Below are 19,162 nucleotides of genomic sequence, written 5' to 3'. Positions count from 1 at the left end.
CTCATGGGTAGGGCCCTACCAAGTTCATGGCCATGAAAAACACGTCACAGACCATGAAATTTGGATTCCCCCCATGAAGTCTGGTCTTTTGTGTGCTTTTACGCTATACTGTACAGATGTCATGGGGGAGACCAGCCTTTCTCAAATTGTGGGTCATAGATTCATAGATATTAAGGTCAGAAGGGACCATTATGATCATCTAGTCTGACCTCCTGCACAATGCAGACCACAGAATCTCACCCACCCACTCCTGCAATAAACCTCTCATCTATGTCTGAGCTATTGACGTCCGCAAATCATGGTTTAAAGACTTCAAGGTGCAGAGAATCCTCCTGCAAGTGACCCGTGCCCCATGCTACAGAGGAAGGCGAAAAACCCCAGGGCCTCTTCCAATCTGCCCTGGAGGAAAATTCCTTCCCGACCCCAGATATGGTAACCAGCTGAACCCTGAGTATATGGGCAAGATTCACCAGCCAGATACCCAGTCCCAACCCAAAAGGTGGTTGCGGGGGGGGGGGGGAAGGGGGTCGCAAGCATGGGTGGCAGGTATAATAGGCCAGGAAAGGCTAACCATTCCCTTGCGCAGCTGCCACGGACCTGCCACCAGACACCTGGGCCACAGTGGCCCAGCCCCTTCCCTGAGGCCCCCACTGCCTGCTGCTGCAGTCTGCCTGTCACTGCTCGCCGCGTCCCTGCTTCTCAGGGGTGGGGGAGCGAGGAGGGACTGCAGCGAGCCAGCAGTGGGCGGGAGGATCTGGTGGGGGAGTGACGGGACTGGCCCGCAGCTGGCTGGATGCGGCTGGCCAGGTGCAGGACGGCGGCTGGCGGCTCTGCCCAGTGCTTAGGGTGGGGCAACCTGTCGTGGCTGGGCTGGGCAGGCCAGGGCTCCTCCAGTCACAGGAGGGCCCTCAGGGCTTCTCCTGTTATGGGTGGGTGGGTTCAGGGCTCCAACATGGTTTGGCCTTGGGTGGAAGGGGTGTGGCTATCAGGCTAGCCTCCCCAAAGCGGAGGTTCACCCGCTGCCCATAATCACAAGGTTATTTTAGGGTATTGCCACCCTTACTTCTGTGCTGCCTTCAGAGCTGGGAGGCAGGAGAGCGGCGGCTGCTCTGAAGGCAGCAGCGCAGAAGTAAAGGTGGCAATACCATACCCTGCCATCCTTACTTCTGCGCTGCTGCTGGCAGTGGCTCTACTTCAGACCTGGGCTCCCGTCCAGCAGCTGCTGCTCTCCAACCACCCAGCTCTGAAGGCAGCGTTGCCACCAGCAGCAGCATAGACATAAGGGTAGCAGTACTGCACCCCCCCTACAATAACCTTGTGCCCCCCAACTCCTTTTTGAGTCAGGATCCCTACAATTACACCACCATGAAATTTCAGATTTAAATAGCTCAAATCGTGAAATTTACAATTTTTAAAATTGACCAAAATGGAGTGTGAATTTAGTAGGGCCCTAGTCATAGGTGAAGTTATGCATGGGGAGAAGGGATTGTGTTAACTTGAAATGAGATGTGATAGGGTTAGGTGGTGGTAAGTGAAATTGTATGATGGGTTACATTGTTGGATGAAAATAAAAAAAAACATATGCCACTGGATAAATGGGGACACAGAGGCTTGGGCTCCTGGACAGAAGCTCCACCCAGACTGCTTGTTTGGAACCTTGGGGGTTTGAATTTGACGGGTCATGGTTTGGCTCCTGGGGAGAGAGCAGGATCATGGAAAGCGTCAGGGAGCTATCCTGTGATTAGGAAGGGTCCAAGGGCAGCACTGTTGAGCTCTCATAAGAATAGCTTTCCTTCTAGGAATAAGAAGTAGAAGCGTTGGAGATGTAGTCATCTTGCAGGTTTTGAAGAGAGATTCAGGGCTCTTGAAACAGAGTTAGGAAAAAGAAAAGGAGTACGTGTGGCACCTTAGAGTTAGGAAAAGAAACCAGGATTCGTGGGGATGCATAACCAAGTGTCCTGAAAGGAAGTTTAGGCATGGTTTGTGCTTAAAAATTAGGTTGACATAGCTACCTCAGTCAGGAGCATGAAAAATCCATACCCCTGAGTGCCGTAATTCGGCCGACCTCACCTCCAGTGTAGATGCAGCTAGGTCGATGGAAGAATGTTTCCGTCGACCTAACTGCTGTTGTACAGGGAGGTGGTGTTCCTACACTGATAGAAAAACCTCTTCTTTTGCTGTAGGCTGCATCAACACTACCAGGTTATGGCTACATAGTTGTGGCAACATAGTCTCCATAGTGTGTATGAGAAAGGTGAAAGGGCTGTACTAGTACAGTGTCGAACACACTGTGTGCCCTGGAAAAGGCAGGTGATGACATATGTGCATAAGTGGTTGCAGGATCAAAACTGTACTTTATATAAATATACTAAACAAATTCAATCATATTACACTGTATAACGTTTTAACCCTAAAACCATCTGTAGAAGTGAAGGGAAATGTACAGGTATATTCTTTCAATACCTACACCACCATCTGTTTTCCAGATCTCACTTGGAGACAGCTTGATACAATCAAACTTTTGAGCCCTAATTTTATAGACTCATAGACTTTAAGGCCAGAAGGAACCATCATGATCATCTAATCTGTGTAACGTGGGAGGATACATATCTAGCAATTTAGCCTTAATAACAAGTACCCAAATCGCCTCCCAGCCCGCAAAATATCATTATGGCGCAGTGACATTTTCATGCAGCACCCAAGCTGTCTTGATGCCATATTGCCAGGCGCCAATATGTCACAACAATGTGCTGCCACAACAATAAACATCACAGGGGATGGAGGAAGGCCAGCCTTTGTCCCAGAAAGACAAAAAGTGGCAGCCCTGATTGTACAAACAATCACCACTTGCATGGATAGGTGCTGCTGCACCCCCTGACTTGAAGTGATATCCATTGTATACAGGGTTTACAGTTTAGTTCAATGGCTCTGAGCACCCCCATTCTACAAACTGTTCCTACACCCCTGCTTGCATGAGTAACGAATAAGCAGTAAGGATTTGAAGGAGCCTTAGGAGGGGGAAGCGTCTCTAGCTCTCCCGACCGCCAAGGTTGATCTACAGCAGGGGTTCTCAAACTGGGGGTTGGGACCCCTCAGGGGGTTGCAAGGTTATTACATGAGGGGGATCAGGAGCTGTCAGCCTCCACCCTAAACCCTGCTTTGCCTCCAGCATTTATAATGGTGTTAAATATATAAAAAAGTGATTTTAATTTATGAGGGTGGGGTCGCCCTCAGAGGCTTGCTATGTGAAAGGGTGCAGGTCAGCAGCCGTGTTAATCTGTATCCGCGAACAGAACCGGAGGACTTGTGGCACCTGAGAGGCTAACCCATTTATTTGAGCAGACGCTTTCGTGAGCTACAGATCCGATGAAGTGAGCTGTCGCCCACGGAAGCTTACGCTCAAATAAATGGGTTAGCCTCTCAGGTGCCACACGTCCTCCGGTTCTTTTTAAGGGAAAGGGGTCACCCGGGAGCCACGGCTCTGGAGCCTTAGGAGCTGGAACCAGACTCTCTCTGCCCGGCGTAATCTGAGCCGTCTCCCGGTTCAAAAAGCAGACGCGGGTGCGTCCAGCTTATCTCAACCCCTTTGCGTCCCTCCCTCCCGGAGGGGGGAGGACGCCCATCCCCGCCTGCTTCCCGGAGAGCCGGCCGAGACCAGGCGTGGCCCCTGGCGGCCGGGTTGCCGGGGGCAGAGGGGAGGAAGGGAGCGGGAGGCCCGGGGGCGGGGCTTCCCGGCGCGGAGGAAGCGGCCGCCTCCCGCCGGCTTTTCGAGCGGAGAAGGGAAGCCGGGCGGTGCCGGCGGCAGGGCAGGTGGGTGACCCGGCGGCGGAGCGGGGGCTCCTGGGACCGACGTGCGGAGGGAGCCCGGCCACCTGGAGCCGGGCTGCTGTGTGCGGCGTGCGCCGGCCGCGGGCTCTGCCAGGGCACGGGGAGCGCTCGCCCGGACCCTCCTCCGCGGGGCGACGGGCCGCCCGGCTCGCCCGCTGCTGCAGCCCCGCTCCGGGGCAGCGGAGCCGGCAGGGGCTGGCGGCGGCGGCTCTCCCCGCCCCGTAGCCAGGGGGCGCCCCTCAGAGCGCCCCGTCTCCCGGGCCGTCAGCCCCGCCCGGAGACCCAAACAGCCGCGAGGGTGAGACAATAGCGGGCTGGGCTCGGTTCCCCGGAGCGCTGGGCTGGGCTGGGCTGGGCGGGCGCGGAAGGCCGCCTCTCACGCCTTGCTACCTTTGCCCGCAGGGGGAGCGGGAAGGAGCCGCCCGCTCCCGGGAGATGAGCTGAGCCGAGCCGAGCCGAGCCGAGCCCAGGCGCAGCGAGAGCCGCGGCGGCGGCTGGGATCCCGGCTCCGGTTGCACCGTCAGGCAGAGCCGAGCCCAGCCCGGCTGGCGGGTGGAGCCCATCGGGGCACAGCTCACGCTCATCCCTTCCCACTTCGCTGGAGAAGCAAAGACACCGGCTCTGACACGCGCTTGCCCAGCAGCCGCCAAGCTTGGCTGACTCTTGGGAGCTGTTCTGGGAGGCACGTTTGCGCTGGGAGGAGGATCTAGCATTACCGGGCTGAGCAGATGAAAGGCTTCCCCTTACTCTTTTCCCTCCTCTTCCTTGGAGCACTAATCTAAAAGGAAAGGGTACGCAGCCACTGTTGAAACTGGACCTGGAGAAAACCAAAGTAGCCACTGAGACACGGTGTGTCAGAATCTGGAAAGGCAGTAGCATCAATTTGGGAAGATAATTTATCCTTTGAGGACGTTTTCACGCTGCCCACGAAGCCTTTCCCCTCGCCTATTTTTTCCCTTCCTCCTTCTCTGTCCCACCCCCCTCCCGCTTCCCCTCTACCTTGTACTTTCACTCCCAACAAAATATTTTTCTGGAAATATAAGCCAATTGGTGTCTGACAGCTGAAGATAAAATAATAGGTGAGGGGAGGAAAGGAACAAGAGCTGCCCCTTCGTCTTCACTCTCTTACAAAGATGAGGTGCCTTCTGCAAGAGCTGACATCTCTTCTACTGCTGGGTAAGTGGCTGCCTGTCTATATAAATAATCTGTTTAAAAGTTTGACCCACCATTCATTTCTCTTTTTAGCAGTGCATTTTATATGGAATATGACCGTATCACACCCATTCAGCTTCCTGAGAGATTCCAAGTGGCAGAGCCAGTCCCCTGTGCTCTTCCAAAAGAAATGCAGTAGCAACTGCTACTGCTGGAATTGAAGGGAGAAAAATATCTAAGGCCCTTTCAGCATTGAACAAATTCTTTATATTATTTACTTGTACAGTATTACCACTAGGAATCCTTGTCATGGGTGAGGACCCCGTTAGGCTAGGCGCCATAGAAACGTAGAACAGAAAGGTGTTCCCTGATGCCTATGTACTGGGATCCATTCAGAACTTGTAAACTGTGCATGAGAAGGCAACAATGAACGGTCCTTTTCTGTTGTGCCTGCAGCTGTACCATTTCTGGCTCTGAACTTTGCTTGTCAGATTTCACAAACTCATTTGAGCCTGGTTAATACTGGACTGGGATACCTCCATGAAAACGTAAGTTTTGGTGAATAAGTAAGGTTGTGCTTATCTCTCCTAGTAAGTACAGAAGGAGTGCCTTGGCTGTGTTGCTGGATGTAAAACACACAAAACCAAAGTCCTCCTAATCTATGGTTCTTATTAATTTAATGTAATCTCTATTTTTACTAGAGTGGAGGTGTCTTCCTAAACTTCAACTTGTGTAAATATTCTCTGTCTCCCTGAATTCCCCCTACCGTTCCAATTGGATACGATATTCTTCAATTTTTGCCTTAGTGTCTTGTAGAAGTGCTGTGTGCAGTTGAATAGCTGTTGTGTCCCATCCCACAAGTGACTGTCTCAGCTCAGTCGGTGAATGTACATAGTCTTGTAAAGTGCTTTGGGATCTTTCTGGAAGAGAGATGCTGTAGCAATGTAAGACCCCTTTACAATTTCAAGAATGGCTGAATACAAGTTGTGATGGCCCATATGTCTAGCCTAGTATTAACAAAATGCATTTTTGAGTAAACGGATATCTTTGTGATAACACAGACTGTTTCAACACCAGAAAAACACAACCTGATTATGTGTGAAGGGAGATATTTTGTAATGGTGAAAGCTTCCTTTGCTCTTATGGAAGTGAGGATTTTCTGTTAATTTCTAAACTGTTGGGAGTAAAAGAAGCAGAGCTGGCAGCATCTTTTGTGTCTAGTCGTAAGAACTGGCAAAGCAAGCGCAGGATAGCTTGGAAACAACACTTATGCTTGACTCACACAGCCGTGCTTCCACATCTCCGATTTCGTGTTTCTCATGCTATCTTTCCTTTTCCGGAAGAGAGAGAGAGGTGAACCTTTGGACTGATTTTGGATAGGGTTCAGACTTTGAAAAAAATGGTGGTTTCTCTTCCCCACTCCCTGGAAAAACACTTAGAAACCAAGGTTGCCTGGATTACTTTGCTGTATAATTTACAAACTGAATCTATTGTATTCTGATCATCAACAAGGATGAATTGAAACTGCTTGAGTTAACTTTACATTCTTGAATACTAAATCCTCTTGGATTAAGAACAATATTATTCTGGATAACCTTTTCCTAATAAGGAGTGAGTGGGTGCTTGTCTATTCTTCCTTCAAAGTTGATACTAAACTGATACCCCAGCATAGCAGTAGGGGGCATTGTGTTGCTAGAGGAGTCCTCTTTCAGATCAGATATAAAACACAGATCTTGACAACTCCTTTTCATATATAAGAGTTTAGGTGTTATCTCCCGTGCCCTGGTCAAATTCCATCTTGGCAATTACTTTTCTGTTAACCTGAATTATGTTTTATACTTCTCCAATTAAAACTGGATCCAATGTTCTTAATTTTCTATCTGTGTTGTGTGAAAAAGCTGCCAAGGTATCAAACAGCTGCTGCCTTCCATCTCAGAAGGGCTACTTTTTAATGGTATGCATCAGAATCCTATGTGCATATCTAGTTTTGTAAAGCATTTTGGTATCTTTCTGTGTGCAAGTAGAAGCGTATGATGTTTCTTTTAAAAAAAAAAAAAAAAAAACCATACAGTTTAATGGGGGAATTGGCTGGTCCCATTTTGATATGCATCACTAGAGTTTAGGTTTTGGGCTTCTTTAAACTGTTTGCATGATATTTGCTGAACTGGTGTTTTTTAATAGCACCTGATCTGACAGTGCCTTGAAGCCTTCTGCTCTGTCTGAAAGCCCCAGGCTACTCAAATTCTTTAGGGCAGTGTTTCTGAAAGCTAGAGACTTGATTTGCTTTACTGAGGAGAAGGATAGGGTGGGGGTCAAAAGCTTATCTTGTTTTATAACACACATCTTCTGACTGGCTTTCCAAATAAGGATTCAGAGTGATTTTTTTTTGTATTATTATTATTTTTTGGTTTTCGTGCTATAATATATAGTGCTGATGCTATGGTGATAGGTGCACTTAAAAAGGAGTGTAGTTCATGTTGCTCTACTATTTATAAACCCATTGGAATGTAAAAAGAAAGGTGATAAAAGCTAAAGACAACTTAACTAGCTTGTATTTGATTTACTATTTTATATTAACAAATTCAGAATAACTCTGCAGAACAAGGGATTGAAAACCCACAGCTGGCATGTGGGTGTCACACTTTGAGACAGTTGCTGCTTTTTTCTTTTACTGCAATATTTCAGTTTTCAGGTTTTAAGCATGTGGCATTTCATCGCATTGAGTATAAAATGGGGGACCAGGGCAAAGTACTGTAAATAATCCCCATTTTAAGATTATTAATACCTCTGCCAGGCAGTACTAATCTTGTATGTAGTTATGAGATTTACCTGCTTTTTCCAGGGATGCAAAATCTGATACTATTTATATCTATAATGTAGTATATAGGAAACATAATACAATAGGCTTCTACAGAATGCAAAACTTATTCTCATTGGTGACTGGTCTATGAATAGCTTCCCCCCCCCCACTTACATTTGACTTTCTACAGTATCAAGAATGCCACCTGTGAGTGAGCACAAAGAGCAGTAAATTGCACAAAGAGGTCTAAACATTATATGTACATATCTAGATGCTTGTAGGGATATTATATACACATACATCTTCCCTCTCTCTTCATTCATGCATAATAATGGGTGGGTTTTTTTATTCTTAGAGGGGAGAGGAGCCACTGAAAGGTCCTGAAACTTCAGATCTTTGTAAATAGCATGCTGCAATATAAAAAAACAAGTGATAATTTCAAAAGGACTCCCAGGATACTATTGGATGGTTGCTCATCTGCCCCGAAGGCCCTTCTCCTATAGAGGCAGGCTTCTTGTCTGTCACTCCTTTTGACTGTTGGGTTTCCATAGCATCAGTATGCTCCTGACAATCCACTCTCCGTTTCAACTGAGCTGGCTAGCTGGGATTGTTTGGCTGAGAGTGGGGCTTGGAGGAGAGCTAGGTGGCTGAAAGTAAATCTAGACAGGACATAGGTGGGCGCTCTTTGGTTAGTGAAAGCAACCAGAGAAAATAGCGGAGGTGGTGTTCGTCCACTTCTTATTATCAAAACTTGCAGTCTAAGAATTTTGACAGCCACTGTTGCTAACTAGACCTCCAGAAGCAGATGAGTCTATGAGCTTGCTCTTTGCATTTGAGAGTGGCCACAAAACTGTGACTGCTCTTAGATACTGATTTTTGCCACCTCTAGACTGGATTACTGCAGTGCACTCTGCATGGGGCTATACTGCTTGGGGTTCAGCTAATAAAGACTGTGGCTACCTACTTGGAACTTTTCAGAGGCCAGGTTTATGCTACAAATTTACATTGGTATAATTGTCGCTCGGAGGTGTGAAAAATCCACACCCTGAAGGACGTAGGTATGCCAACCTAACCCCCAGTGTAGACAGCTCTGTGTCGACAGGAGGGCTTCTCCCTTTTAACATAGCTACCACGTCTCATGGAGGTGGAATTAACTGTGCCAACCGAAGCTCTCCCGTCAGCGTAGTCATGTTTTCAGTGAAGCACTACAGTGGCACAGCTGCAGCGATTTAAGTGTAGACCTACCCTCAGTGAGTGTATTATATTAGTGCCCTGTAAACAGCACTGGCTGCCAGTTTGTTTCCAAGGGCAGATGAAGTCCCTGCATTTATAGTGCTTTTTATGATCTGAGTGCTTATTTCTCTTGGAAGCTGCCTCTCTCACGGTGTTATGCCATGGCAGTTGTGGTACCTGAATTGACCGTCTCTTGCATGAGTTTAGATTTCACAGCTGAGGTCCTTTTATTCAAATCTCCCTCTCCCTTGGTCTTTGTGAAATTTGTTGAACTTCAGAGCATGTTGCATATCCTACTTATTTGCCTAAGCTTTTAATGCAGAGGGCTTTGGTTTTTGCAGGTTGGACATTTAGTTGACGTTGTGTCAAGTTAGCTTTCTTTATTAAATCACTTTTTATTGTAAATTATACATGTACCTAGAACACTTTTGACAGATGTATTATATAAATTGCAAGGATGAATAAATAATAATGCAAGGGATGTGTGGGGAATATAGCGTTTGTGTGTTTTGGGAGGGAGAGAATCCATTCCATGTCTGGAAAGTTACTGAATGTTTGGAGCTAGGAAACTGTTTAGAAAGGAGGTGGTTGGGTGATGGGGGGGGGTAGGGAGGAGAGAGAGAGAGAGAGAGAGAGAGAGAATTTTCCTGGCCCTCTTCTCCTGGCTGCACAGAATAAATCACAGAATCTGTATAAATAGTTGCCCTGGAAAAAGATGACAAAAGCTAGTAATAAGCTAATGAAATGTAACTCTCTTGGATGCACTCATATGTCACGAACCATGCTGTAATCTGAATGAGTGATGCTAGCCTGATAAGTAATTTCTAATCTGCAAACTCCTTCTCAATAACTTCTTGTTCCAGAAAGCTGTTTGGGAAGAAGGGGAAAGCGTTCCAGGCACAACTGTTGTGATGTGATTGACTTGCCTGTTTGCATCAAGGGCATTTAGGGCCTCAAGTCATTGTCTGGAATGAATTGCAATACAACCCACTGCCTCTGGCTTTTTAAAATGCTGAATATGACTTTGTTAACACAAACCTGTCACGTTTGTTTTGACATTGGCATTCTCCCTCTCTTTCTCTATACAATACTCTTGAGGGATAAGTCTCTGGTTAAATGTTTGGAGGTGTTAGGCATTTGATGCATAGAATCTAAAATTAATTTTGCAGTTGTGGTGAATAGTTTGAGGATGGTTTCTGAGTCCCAGTATTCTTTCAGTAAGAGTGCCCTGGCCAGATATGATGGATCTTCCTGGGTTCCTTTGTGTATCTTGGGAAGATGTGAAGGTCTCTGGGGTGAGTTCATGGGGGATGAGTTTGTAGAGTTTCTCTTGCAGTTGTTAGGGGAAGGATTTGATGATATCCTTAAATTCCTGGGATAATTGTGATATGGGGTGTTCTTTGAGTTCTTCATAGTAGGTGGTGGTGGAGAGTTGTTGGTTGGCCTCATTAATGTAGTCATCACAGTTGAGGACTACAATGGTGCCCTTCTTGACTGCTGGTTTGGTCGCTATCTGATGGTTAGATTTCAGTGACTGTGTAGCTGTCCTAGCAGTGGTAGAGAGATTCCATTCACAAACCACTCACCACACAAAGGGCCAGTTCCTCAAGGACACAACCAACTTCCTCCACAAACCCCACAACATTAACAACTTTCCTCAGAACACCAGCCTTGCCACCATGAATATCTCTTCCCTATATACCAACATGCCTCATAATGGCAGCATAGCTGCCTGCCTCAAATATCTATAAGATAATGGACAAATCTCAGATACCCATGCTAAACACTTGGCCAAACTCATCCATTTCATCCTCACCCATAACAGTTTTACATTCAACAACAAACACTTTGTCCAAACCATGGGAATAGCCATGGGTACTAGCATGCCTCCTCAATATGTCAACATCTTCATGAGCCACTTTGAAGAATTTCTGAACAAATGCACCCAAAACCAGTGGTGTACCGGAGATATTTTCATCCTCTGGACAAGCAACCTAAACTCTTCCATAGATTTTTTTTTTTTTTTTTTTTTTCACCACAATTTCAACAACCACCCCCGTCCATTAGACTCCCTCTGGAATGCTTCTCACACTAGCATCAACTTCCTGGATACCACAATTAGCTTCAGCAATGGAACCCTATAGACAACTATATACAAAAAAACCATGGATCACTCACCTACCTGCGTAGATCCAGTAACCACCCCAACACACCAAGAAATCTGCTATCTGCAGCCTGGCACTCATACCATAGAAAATGCTCCAAGGAGAAAGTCCAGGTTATATACTGGAAAGTTATATACTGTAACACACTCAAATCTGCCTTCACAAACAAGGCCACCCCATCAGAGAAGTAGAACATATCATGGAACGGACCACCCAAATACCCTGAGAGAACGTGCTTCAATACAAAAATAATCCCTCTCCCCTCCAACTGCACACCCCTAGTTATCACCTACCACCCCACAGTGGAACCTGTATGGGGTATCATCAAACTGCTACAACCCATACTCAATGGGGACCCCATCCTTAAAAAATCTTTCCTGAACCCCTTCTTCTAGCCTTCAAATAACCCCACAACCTCTCCAAAGCTCTTCATCATCAGAAGCAAGCTCCCCACAGATCAGGACACACCAACTCAAAGGGGCACCAGACCCCTGCTAGAACAACAGATGCAGAACCTGCAGACATATTCCCACTGCTATAGTGATTAACACACCCTACAACACGCCTCCTAAGATCATGGGTACTACACATGCCCTTCACAACGTGTGTTGTACCTCATCCATTGCACTACATGCCCCAACAACTATATGGGTGAAACCAGACAATTGCTGTACTCTCAAATGAGCTCCCACAGGAAAATGATAAAGACAAAAACCCTCTATCACCTGTGGATGAGCACTTTTCACGAAGCAATCGCTCTGTATCTGACTTATCAGTCCTTATCCTTAAAGGAAACCTGCACAACACTTTGAAGAGAGGAGCCTGGGAGCTTAAATTCATAACTTTGCTAGATACTAAAAATCATGGTCTTAATAAAGACACTGGATCTATGGTTTATTACAACACTGTACCCCACTAACCCCCTTTTTAGTCCTATGATTATGGGTGTGTTACCGGGTCCCATCAATTAGAATATGTGCTATCTGTTCGATCTTGTATTTAGCTTTGACACTCTCAGTACCTTTCCCAAACTTGAAGATGAGCTCTGTGTAGCTTGAAAACTTGTCTCTCTCTCTAACAGAAGTTGGTCCAATAAAAGGTATTACCTTACCCACCTTGTCTCTCTATATAATCTCTATCTCTGTCCTTTCGCTAACCTTACCAAGCACTCCATTTCCATCAATACACAGAGAACATGTTTCAGAATGATGGATGTGAGCAAGTTTTTGTCATTAGAAGGTTTGAATGGAACGCCTCAATGACATAAAAGAAATTTTTGCCTTTCTAGTTATGAAAATATAACTTCCAAAAAATAATAATAGTAATAATCCAAAACGAGTAATAATCCAAAAGAAATTGAAAATACTGTTTCCGCCAAATGACAAAAGTCCTTTCACAGCATTAGTTAACACATTGTGCCTTGGTACCGTGGCACATTGGAAATGTCATTGTGATTCCTCTTCTTTGCCTAGAGGCAATGAAATGACTTAAGAACTGATTAGTGTTCATAAATCTTAGCTTCAGTCACTTAACAGAGGCTGTTCTGTTTTTTTTTTTTTTTTTTTTTGGAATCCCCCCTTTGGAACCCATTGTCTGTACGTTCTTGTTTTTTCAATTCTAATCTATGGCTGGTGTTTCTGTGATGTTTCCAGGTGCACCACTGTCATGGGAGGGGGAGGGCCAGCGGAGAGCGTAGGGGAGTCTTGCTGAGGTGATTTGGATAGATTATAGAATGCTAAATAAAATAAGATGGGTGGTTAAACAAAAAGGGGGAAGAGTGGTGGGAGGGTAAAAGATGAGGTCTCAAGAATTTTCAGCAGCTAGGTGTTGGCTTATTAAAAGATATGGGTCTGTTGATAAAGGCTTGTGTGTAAGGTCATGAAATAGACTCTGGGTGTGAGAGAAATGAATTGTAGGAATTCATATCTATTTTTTCAATCATTCCAGAGCAATGTACTCCAGCCAAGAGATTTACTCACCTCCCCCACCCCCCACTAACTAGTGAGCTATCAATTCTATTTTGGGTTTGAAAAATCCCACCATGCTTTTTCAGTCTCTCATATCACCAACAATAGAGATTCTGCCATCAGAAATGAGCTGAAACTTCTGAAATGCAGGGCAGAATAGACTCCAGTCAGGGTAGAGAAGTGAACGCTTTATCACTAAAGGCAGCACATATGTTGCAAAGAGACTCACAGGACAGATATGTGGAGCAAGATTGGAGCCATTGTGTGTGGCAGGTTTCATTCTAATGACGTAAGTGGTGTTCCTCCCCCCCGCCACAATCTCCTAGTGCCACTAGAAAAGCAGGCTGTCAGGGAGACTGAGCTGGTTGGAGATAGTGCTGTACAGTCATCTCTCCACTGCAGGGTTCAGTTAACATGTTGGTGACACAAATGTGGAACTTACTGTATTTTTCACTTAAAATCTGATGCTCTCATAGACTTTATGGTCAGAACGGATTATCACGATCCTTCCTTGCCTGTGTGTGTGTGTGCAAAAGTAAAAATGACACTTCCATGATATCCCCCTTTCTCAGTGCTACTAGACAAGACTGGTCCATTTCTAGGCTTTCTGGAAATTAAGCTCCGAGAAAGGGGAACCAAGGGATCCCTTTTTAAATTTGGAGGTGAGACACTAACCCTGGATGGAGGAAGGATTTGTCCCATTTGCAAGGAAGGGCACTGATCTGACACAACAGTAGTGTGTTGTGAGAACAGCTTATTCTTGGGACAAGTCTTGATCTTTCTATGCAGCAGCATCATCAGATTGGGGAGGAAACTGGTCTGACTCTTCCCCATCCCTCCGACGCTCGAGGCCCTAGAGAACGTAAAGCTGGACCGTGGATAAAGGCTAGTACACTTCAGTCTGTAAGAGTTGATAGCTTGTTCCGTTGCAGGAAAAGTCCTGCTTTGGAAAACCATACTGCTTGAACCAGACACCAATGTTAACTGAGGAAAAGGGCTTGGAAAAGTTAGCCCAAGGAGTAGGCCTATATGCCAAACCAAAAATATCCCTTTTCTTCCAGCCCCAACATCCAGGCCTAGTCTCTTAGGCCTTGTCTACACTACGAGTTTGTCGGATTTAGCAGCATTAAATCCAAATTAACCCTGCACCCGTCCAAACAACAAAGCCATTTTTTTGACATAAAGGGCTCTTAAAACCGATTTCTGTACTCCTCCCCAATGAGGGGATTAGCGCTGAAATCGACATTGCTGTTTCAAATTAGGGTTAGTGTGGACGCAATTGGAAGGTATTGGCCTCTGGGATCTATCCCACAGTGCACCATTGTGACCACTCTGGACAGCATTCTGAATTCGGATGCACTGGCCAGGTGTACAGGAAAAGCCCCGGAAACTTTTGAATCTCATTTCCTGTTTGGCCAGGTGAGCTCATCAGCACAGGTCATCATGCAGTCCCAGAATCAAAAAAGAGCTCCAGCATGGACCGAACAGGAGGTACTGGATCTGATTACTGTATGGGGAGAGGAATCCGTGCTATCAGAACTATGTTCCAAAAGACGAAATGCCAAAACATTTCAAAAAATCTGAGGCCATGAGGGACAGAGGCTACATCAGGGATGCATCAGAGTGCCGAGTGAAACTTAAGGAGCTCAGACAAGCTTACCAGAAAACCAAAGAAACAAACGGACACTCCGGGACAGAGCCCCAGACATGCTGCTTCTATGCTGAGCTGCATGCAATTCCAGGGGGGGCCGCCACCACTACTCCACCCCTGTCCATGGACTCCGCTGATGGGGTACTCTCTGCCATGGCTGAGGATTTTGCAGATGGGGAAGATGAGGAGGAGGAGGAGGAGGAGGAAAACGATGAGCACTTTGGGGAGAGCACACAGCACACCATTCTCCCTGACAGCCAGGATCTTTTTATCACCCCAACTGAAATACCCTCCCAACCCAAGAAGCCGGAGAAGGGAACTCTGGTGAGTGTACCTTTTTAAATATAATGCATGTTATAAAAGCAAGCATTTTTTTAATGATTAAGCATTCCTGAGGACTTGGGATGCATTCCTGGCCAGTACAGCTACTGGAAAAGTCTGTTAACATGTCTGGGGATGGAGTGGAAATCTTCCAGTGACATCTCCATGAAGCTCTCCTGGAGGTACTCTAAAAGCCTTTGTGAAAGGTTTCTGGGGAGAGCAGCCTTATTCCGTCCTCCATGTAGGACACTTTACCATGCCATACTAGTAGCAAGTAATCTGATATCATTGCATGACAAAGCCTGGCAGTGTATGGTCCTGATGTTTGCTGGCATTCAAGCAACATCTATTCTTTATCTCTTTGTGTTATCCTCAGGAGAGTGATATCATTCATGGTAACCTGGTTGAAATAGGGGAATTTGATTAAGGGAACAGTCAGAGGTGGTCGTTCCTACTGGGCTGTTTGCCTGTGTCTGAAAAGAAATCCTCCCTGCAGTTAGCCACGTGGCGGGTGGGGGCATTGGCGCTGAGCTGTTTGCGTTTGGCTAGCAGGGATCTTCCCTGATGCCAGCCAGGCGGTGGGGGGAGGGCAAAAGCGTTCATCCCAGAGAATTGGATGGGGGGAGGGGTTAGTTTGGTTTCTGCTGCGGCACTTTAACAGGAAAACCGCAGCACTAAATGGCCAACTCAATGGGCTTTGCTTGGTATGGGAAAGGAGGGCGCTGCTGTTATGAAGGTTGCAGAAGCTGAAAGACTATGGCTTACCCAAAATGCAGCCTTGTACCAAAATCACATGTGCTATGTAATGTGAATAGTGTTGTTCACCGTGAAAGAGTATAGCCATTGTTCTGTAAAATGTTTCTTCACTCCCTTTTTTTCCTCCAGCAGCTGCAAATGTTTCAAGCCTCCCTCCTCTGTCCTAAAGACTATCTCAGATAAGGCGGCGAAAAAAACACACGTGCGATGACATGTTCTCTGAGCTCATGCAGTCGTCCGGCACTGACAGAGCTGTGTGGAGGAACACAATAGCAGAGTACAGGACAGTGGCCGATGAACGTGAGGAGAGGTGGCGACAGGAAGATCAGAGGAGGCATGAGACAATGCTGGGGCTACTGCGGGATCAAATGGACATGCTCCGGTGTCTGGTGGAGGTTCATGAACAGCAGCAGGATCACAGACTGCTGCTCCCGCCCCTGCTTAACTGCCATCCCTCCTCCCCAAGTTCCATAGCCTCCTCACCCAGATGCCCAAGAATGCGGGGAAGAGGCTCCGGGCACCCAACCACTCCACTCCAGTGGATAGCCCAAGCAACAGAAGGCTGTCATTCAAGAAGTTTTAAAGTGGCCTTTTCCTTCCCTCTTACCTTCCTCCCACACTCCACCCGGGCTACCTTGTGAGTAATCTCCCTATTTTTATAATCAGTTAATAAAGAATACATGTTTTTTAAATAATAGTGACTTTATTTCCTTTGCAAGCAAGCTGTGATCGAAGGGGGGCAGGCAGGTGGCTTACAGGGAATTTAGAGGCAACCAAGGGGGCGGGTTTTCATCAAGGAGAAGCAAACCGAAGTGTCACACAGTACCCTGGCCAGTCATGAAACTAGTTTTCAAAGCTTCTCTGATGCGCAGAGCTTCCTGCTGTGCTCTTCTAATCACCCTGGTGTCTGGCTGCGTGTATTCAGCGGCCATGCGGTTAACATCAACCTCCCACCCTGCCATAAACGTCTCCCCCTTATCTCACAGAGATTGTGGAGCATGCAGCAAGCAGCAATAACAATGGGAATATTGGTTTCGCTGAGGTCTGAGCGAGTCAGTAAACTGCGCCAGCGACCCTTTAAACGTCCAAATACACACTCTACCACCATTCTGCACTTGCTCAGCCTATAGTTGAATAGCTCCTGACTACTGTCCAGGGTGCCTGTGTATGGCTTCATGAGCCAGGTTATTAAGGGGTAAGCTGGGTCCCCAAGGATAACTATAGACATTGAATGCATCCGATGAAGTGAGCTGTAGCTCACGAAAACTTATGCTCAAATAAATTTTAGTCTCTAAGGTGCCACAAGTACTCCTTTTCTTTTTATAGGCATTTCAACATCCCCCACAGTTATTTTCTGGTCTGGGAAGTAAATCCCTTCCTGCAGCCATTTAAACAGACCAGAGTTCCTGAAGACACGAGCGTCATGAACCTTTCCTTGCCATCCCACATTGATGTTGGTGAAATGTCCCTTGTGATCGACCAGTGCTTGCAGCACCATTGAAAAGTACCCCTTGTGGTTTATGTACTGGCTGTCTTGGTGGTCCGATCCCAAGATAGGGATATGCGTTCTAGCTATAGCCCCACCACAGTTAGGGAATCCCATTGCAGCAAAGCCATCTAGTATGACCTGCACATTTCCCAGGCTCGCTACCTTTGATAGCAGCAGCTCAATGATTGCATTGGCTATTTGCATCACATCAACCCCCACAGTAGATTTGCTGACTCCAAATTGATTACCGACTGACTGGTAGCTGTCTGGCGTTGCAAGCTTCTACAGGGCTATTGCCACTCTCTTGTGAACTGTAAGGGCTGCTCTCATCTTGGTATTCTTGTGCTTCAGGGCAGGGGAAAGCAAGTCACAAAGTTCCGTGAAAGTGCCCTTACGCATGCGAAAGTTTTAGAGGCACGGGGAATCATCCCAGACCCGCAACACTATGTGGTCCCAGCAGTCTGTACTTGTTTCCTGGGCCCAGAATCGACATTCCACGGAATGAGCCTGCCACCATGATCTCCAAATTGCTGGGGAACGTGGTTTTAGCGAAAAGTGTGTTCATGTCCTGATCATCGCACTTCCATCGCCTCCTCGCCTGGCTTGTCAGGTGCTGGTTCTGCATAAACTGCACGATAATGCGTGAGGTGTTTACAATGGTCATAACTGCTGCGGTGAACAGCTTGCTTGTTGTGCTTGCTGTGCTATGGCGTCTGCTCCTGCTCAGGCAATCCAGGGAAAAGGGTGCGAAACGATTGTTTGCCGTTGCTCTGATGGACGGAGGGGCGACTGACAACATGGCTTCAAGGGGTTGGCTTACAGGGAATTAAAATCAACAAGGGGTGGCTTTGCGAGAAACAGAATGGCCCCCTCAAGGATAGAACTCAAAACTGGGTTTAGCAGGCCGTTGATTTCACGGAGGAAGGGAGGAGAAAATGAATACAAAACAAATCTAGTCTATTTCTTGTTTTGATCCACTTCATCTATCTTTATAGATCTTGCTGGCAGCAGACTGTGCAGTACGACCGCTAGCCATCCTCGTTTCCTGGGTGCTCGGCAGAAGATGGTGCAGTATGATTGCTGGCCATCGTCCTCCTGGCTGCTCATTAACAGACAGTGCACTAGGACTGCCGGTAGGACTGAATCGCCATGAGACGAAACTTAAAAGGGTAATGACATGGCTGAGTCACTCCCATGTTTGCCCAGGTGCCCCTGACATCATCGAGGTCACTTAAAAGAGCACCCAGGACTACGTTGACGACGGCTACCAGTCATACTGCACTGTCTGCTGCCAAAAGGCAATAAGCTGCTGTTGTGTAGCAATGCAGTACCACGTCTGCCAGCACCCAGGAGACATACGGTGATGGTTAGCTGAGCAAGCTCCATGCTTGCCGTGGTATGGCATCTGCACGGGTAACCCAGGAAAAAAGGTGTGAAACAATTGTCTGCCGTTGCTTTCACGGAGGGAGGGACGGAGGGAAGGGGGGCCTGACAATATGTACCCAGAGCCCCCGCAACAATGTTTTAGTCCCATCAGGCATTGGGATTTCTACCCAGAATTCAAATGGGCTGTAGAGACTGCGGGAACTGTGGGATAGCTACCCACAGTGCAATGCTCTGGAAGTTGACGGTTGCCTGGGTACTGTGGACGCACTTCGCCGACTACATGCACTTAGAGCATTTGTGTGGGGACACACACACACACACACACACACACACACACACACACACACACAAAATCATCTGTATAAAAACGCTTTCTACAAAACCGACTTCTATACATTTGACCTAATTTCGTAG

The 19,162-nt window shown here is 46.8% G+C and overlaps 1 protein-coding gene across 3 annotated transcripts in view; it reads left to right on the top strand.

Annotated features, from left to right (window-relative positions):
- The first annotated feature begins 3,627 nt into the window (after nucleotides 1-3,627).
- The window catches only part of IGSF3 (immunoglobulin superfamily member 3), a 165,774-nt gene continuing 150,239 nt past the window's right edge, over nucleotides 3,628-19,162 (top strand). The window contains exons 1-2 of one of the 3 annotated variants that reach the window (XM_038405050.2): nucleotides 3,628-3,810; nucleotides 4,231-5,004. In XM_038405050.2, coding sequence (XP_038260978.1) covers nucleotides 4,962-5,004 — 43 coding nt within the window. In that variant the 5' untranslated portion in view covers nucleotides 3,628-3,810; nucleotides 4,231-4,961. Of the gene's footprint in view, nucleotides 3,811-3,830; nucleotides 5,005-19,162 lie in introns of those variants that run through there. The other 2 variants (XM_038405027.2, XM_043509902.1) reach the window with 2 other exon arrangements.

Source organism: Dermochelys coriacea, chromosome 1 (assembly GCF_009764565.3).
Source record: "Dermochelys coriacea isolate rDerCor1 chromosome 1, rDerCor1.pri.v4, whole genome shotgun sequence".
NCBI classification, from domain to species: Eukaryota; Metazoa; Chordata; order Testudines; family Dermochelyidae; genus Dermochelys; species Dermochelys coriacea.
This window is presented reverse-complemented; position numbering and strand designations above follow the sequence as displayed.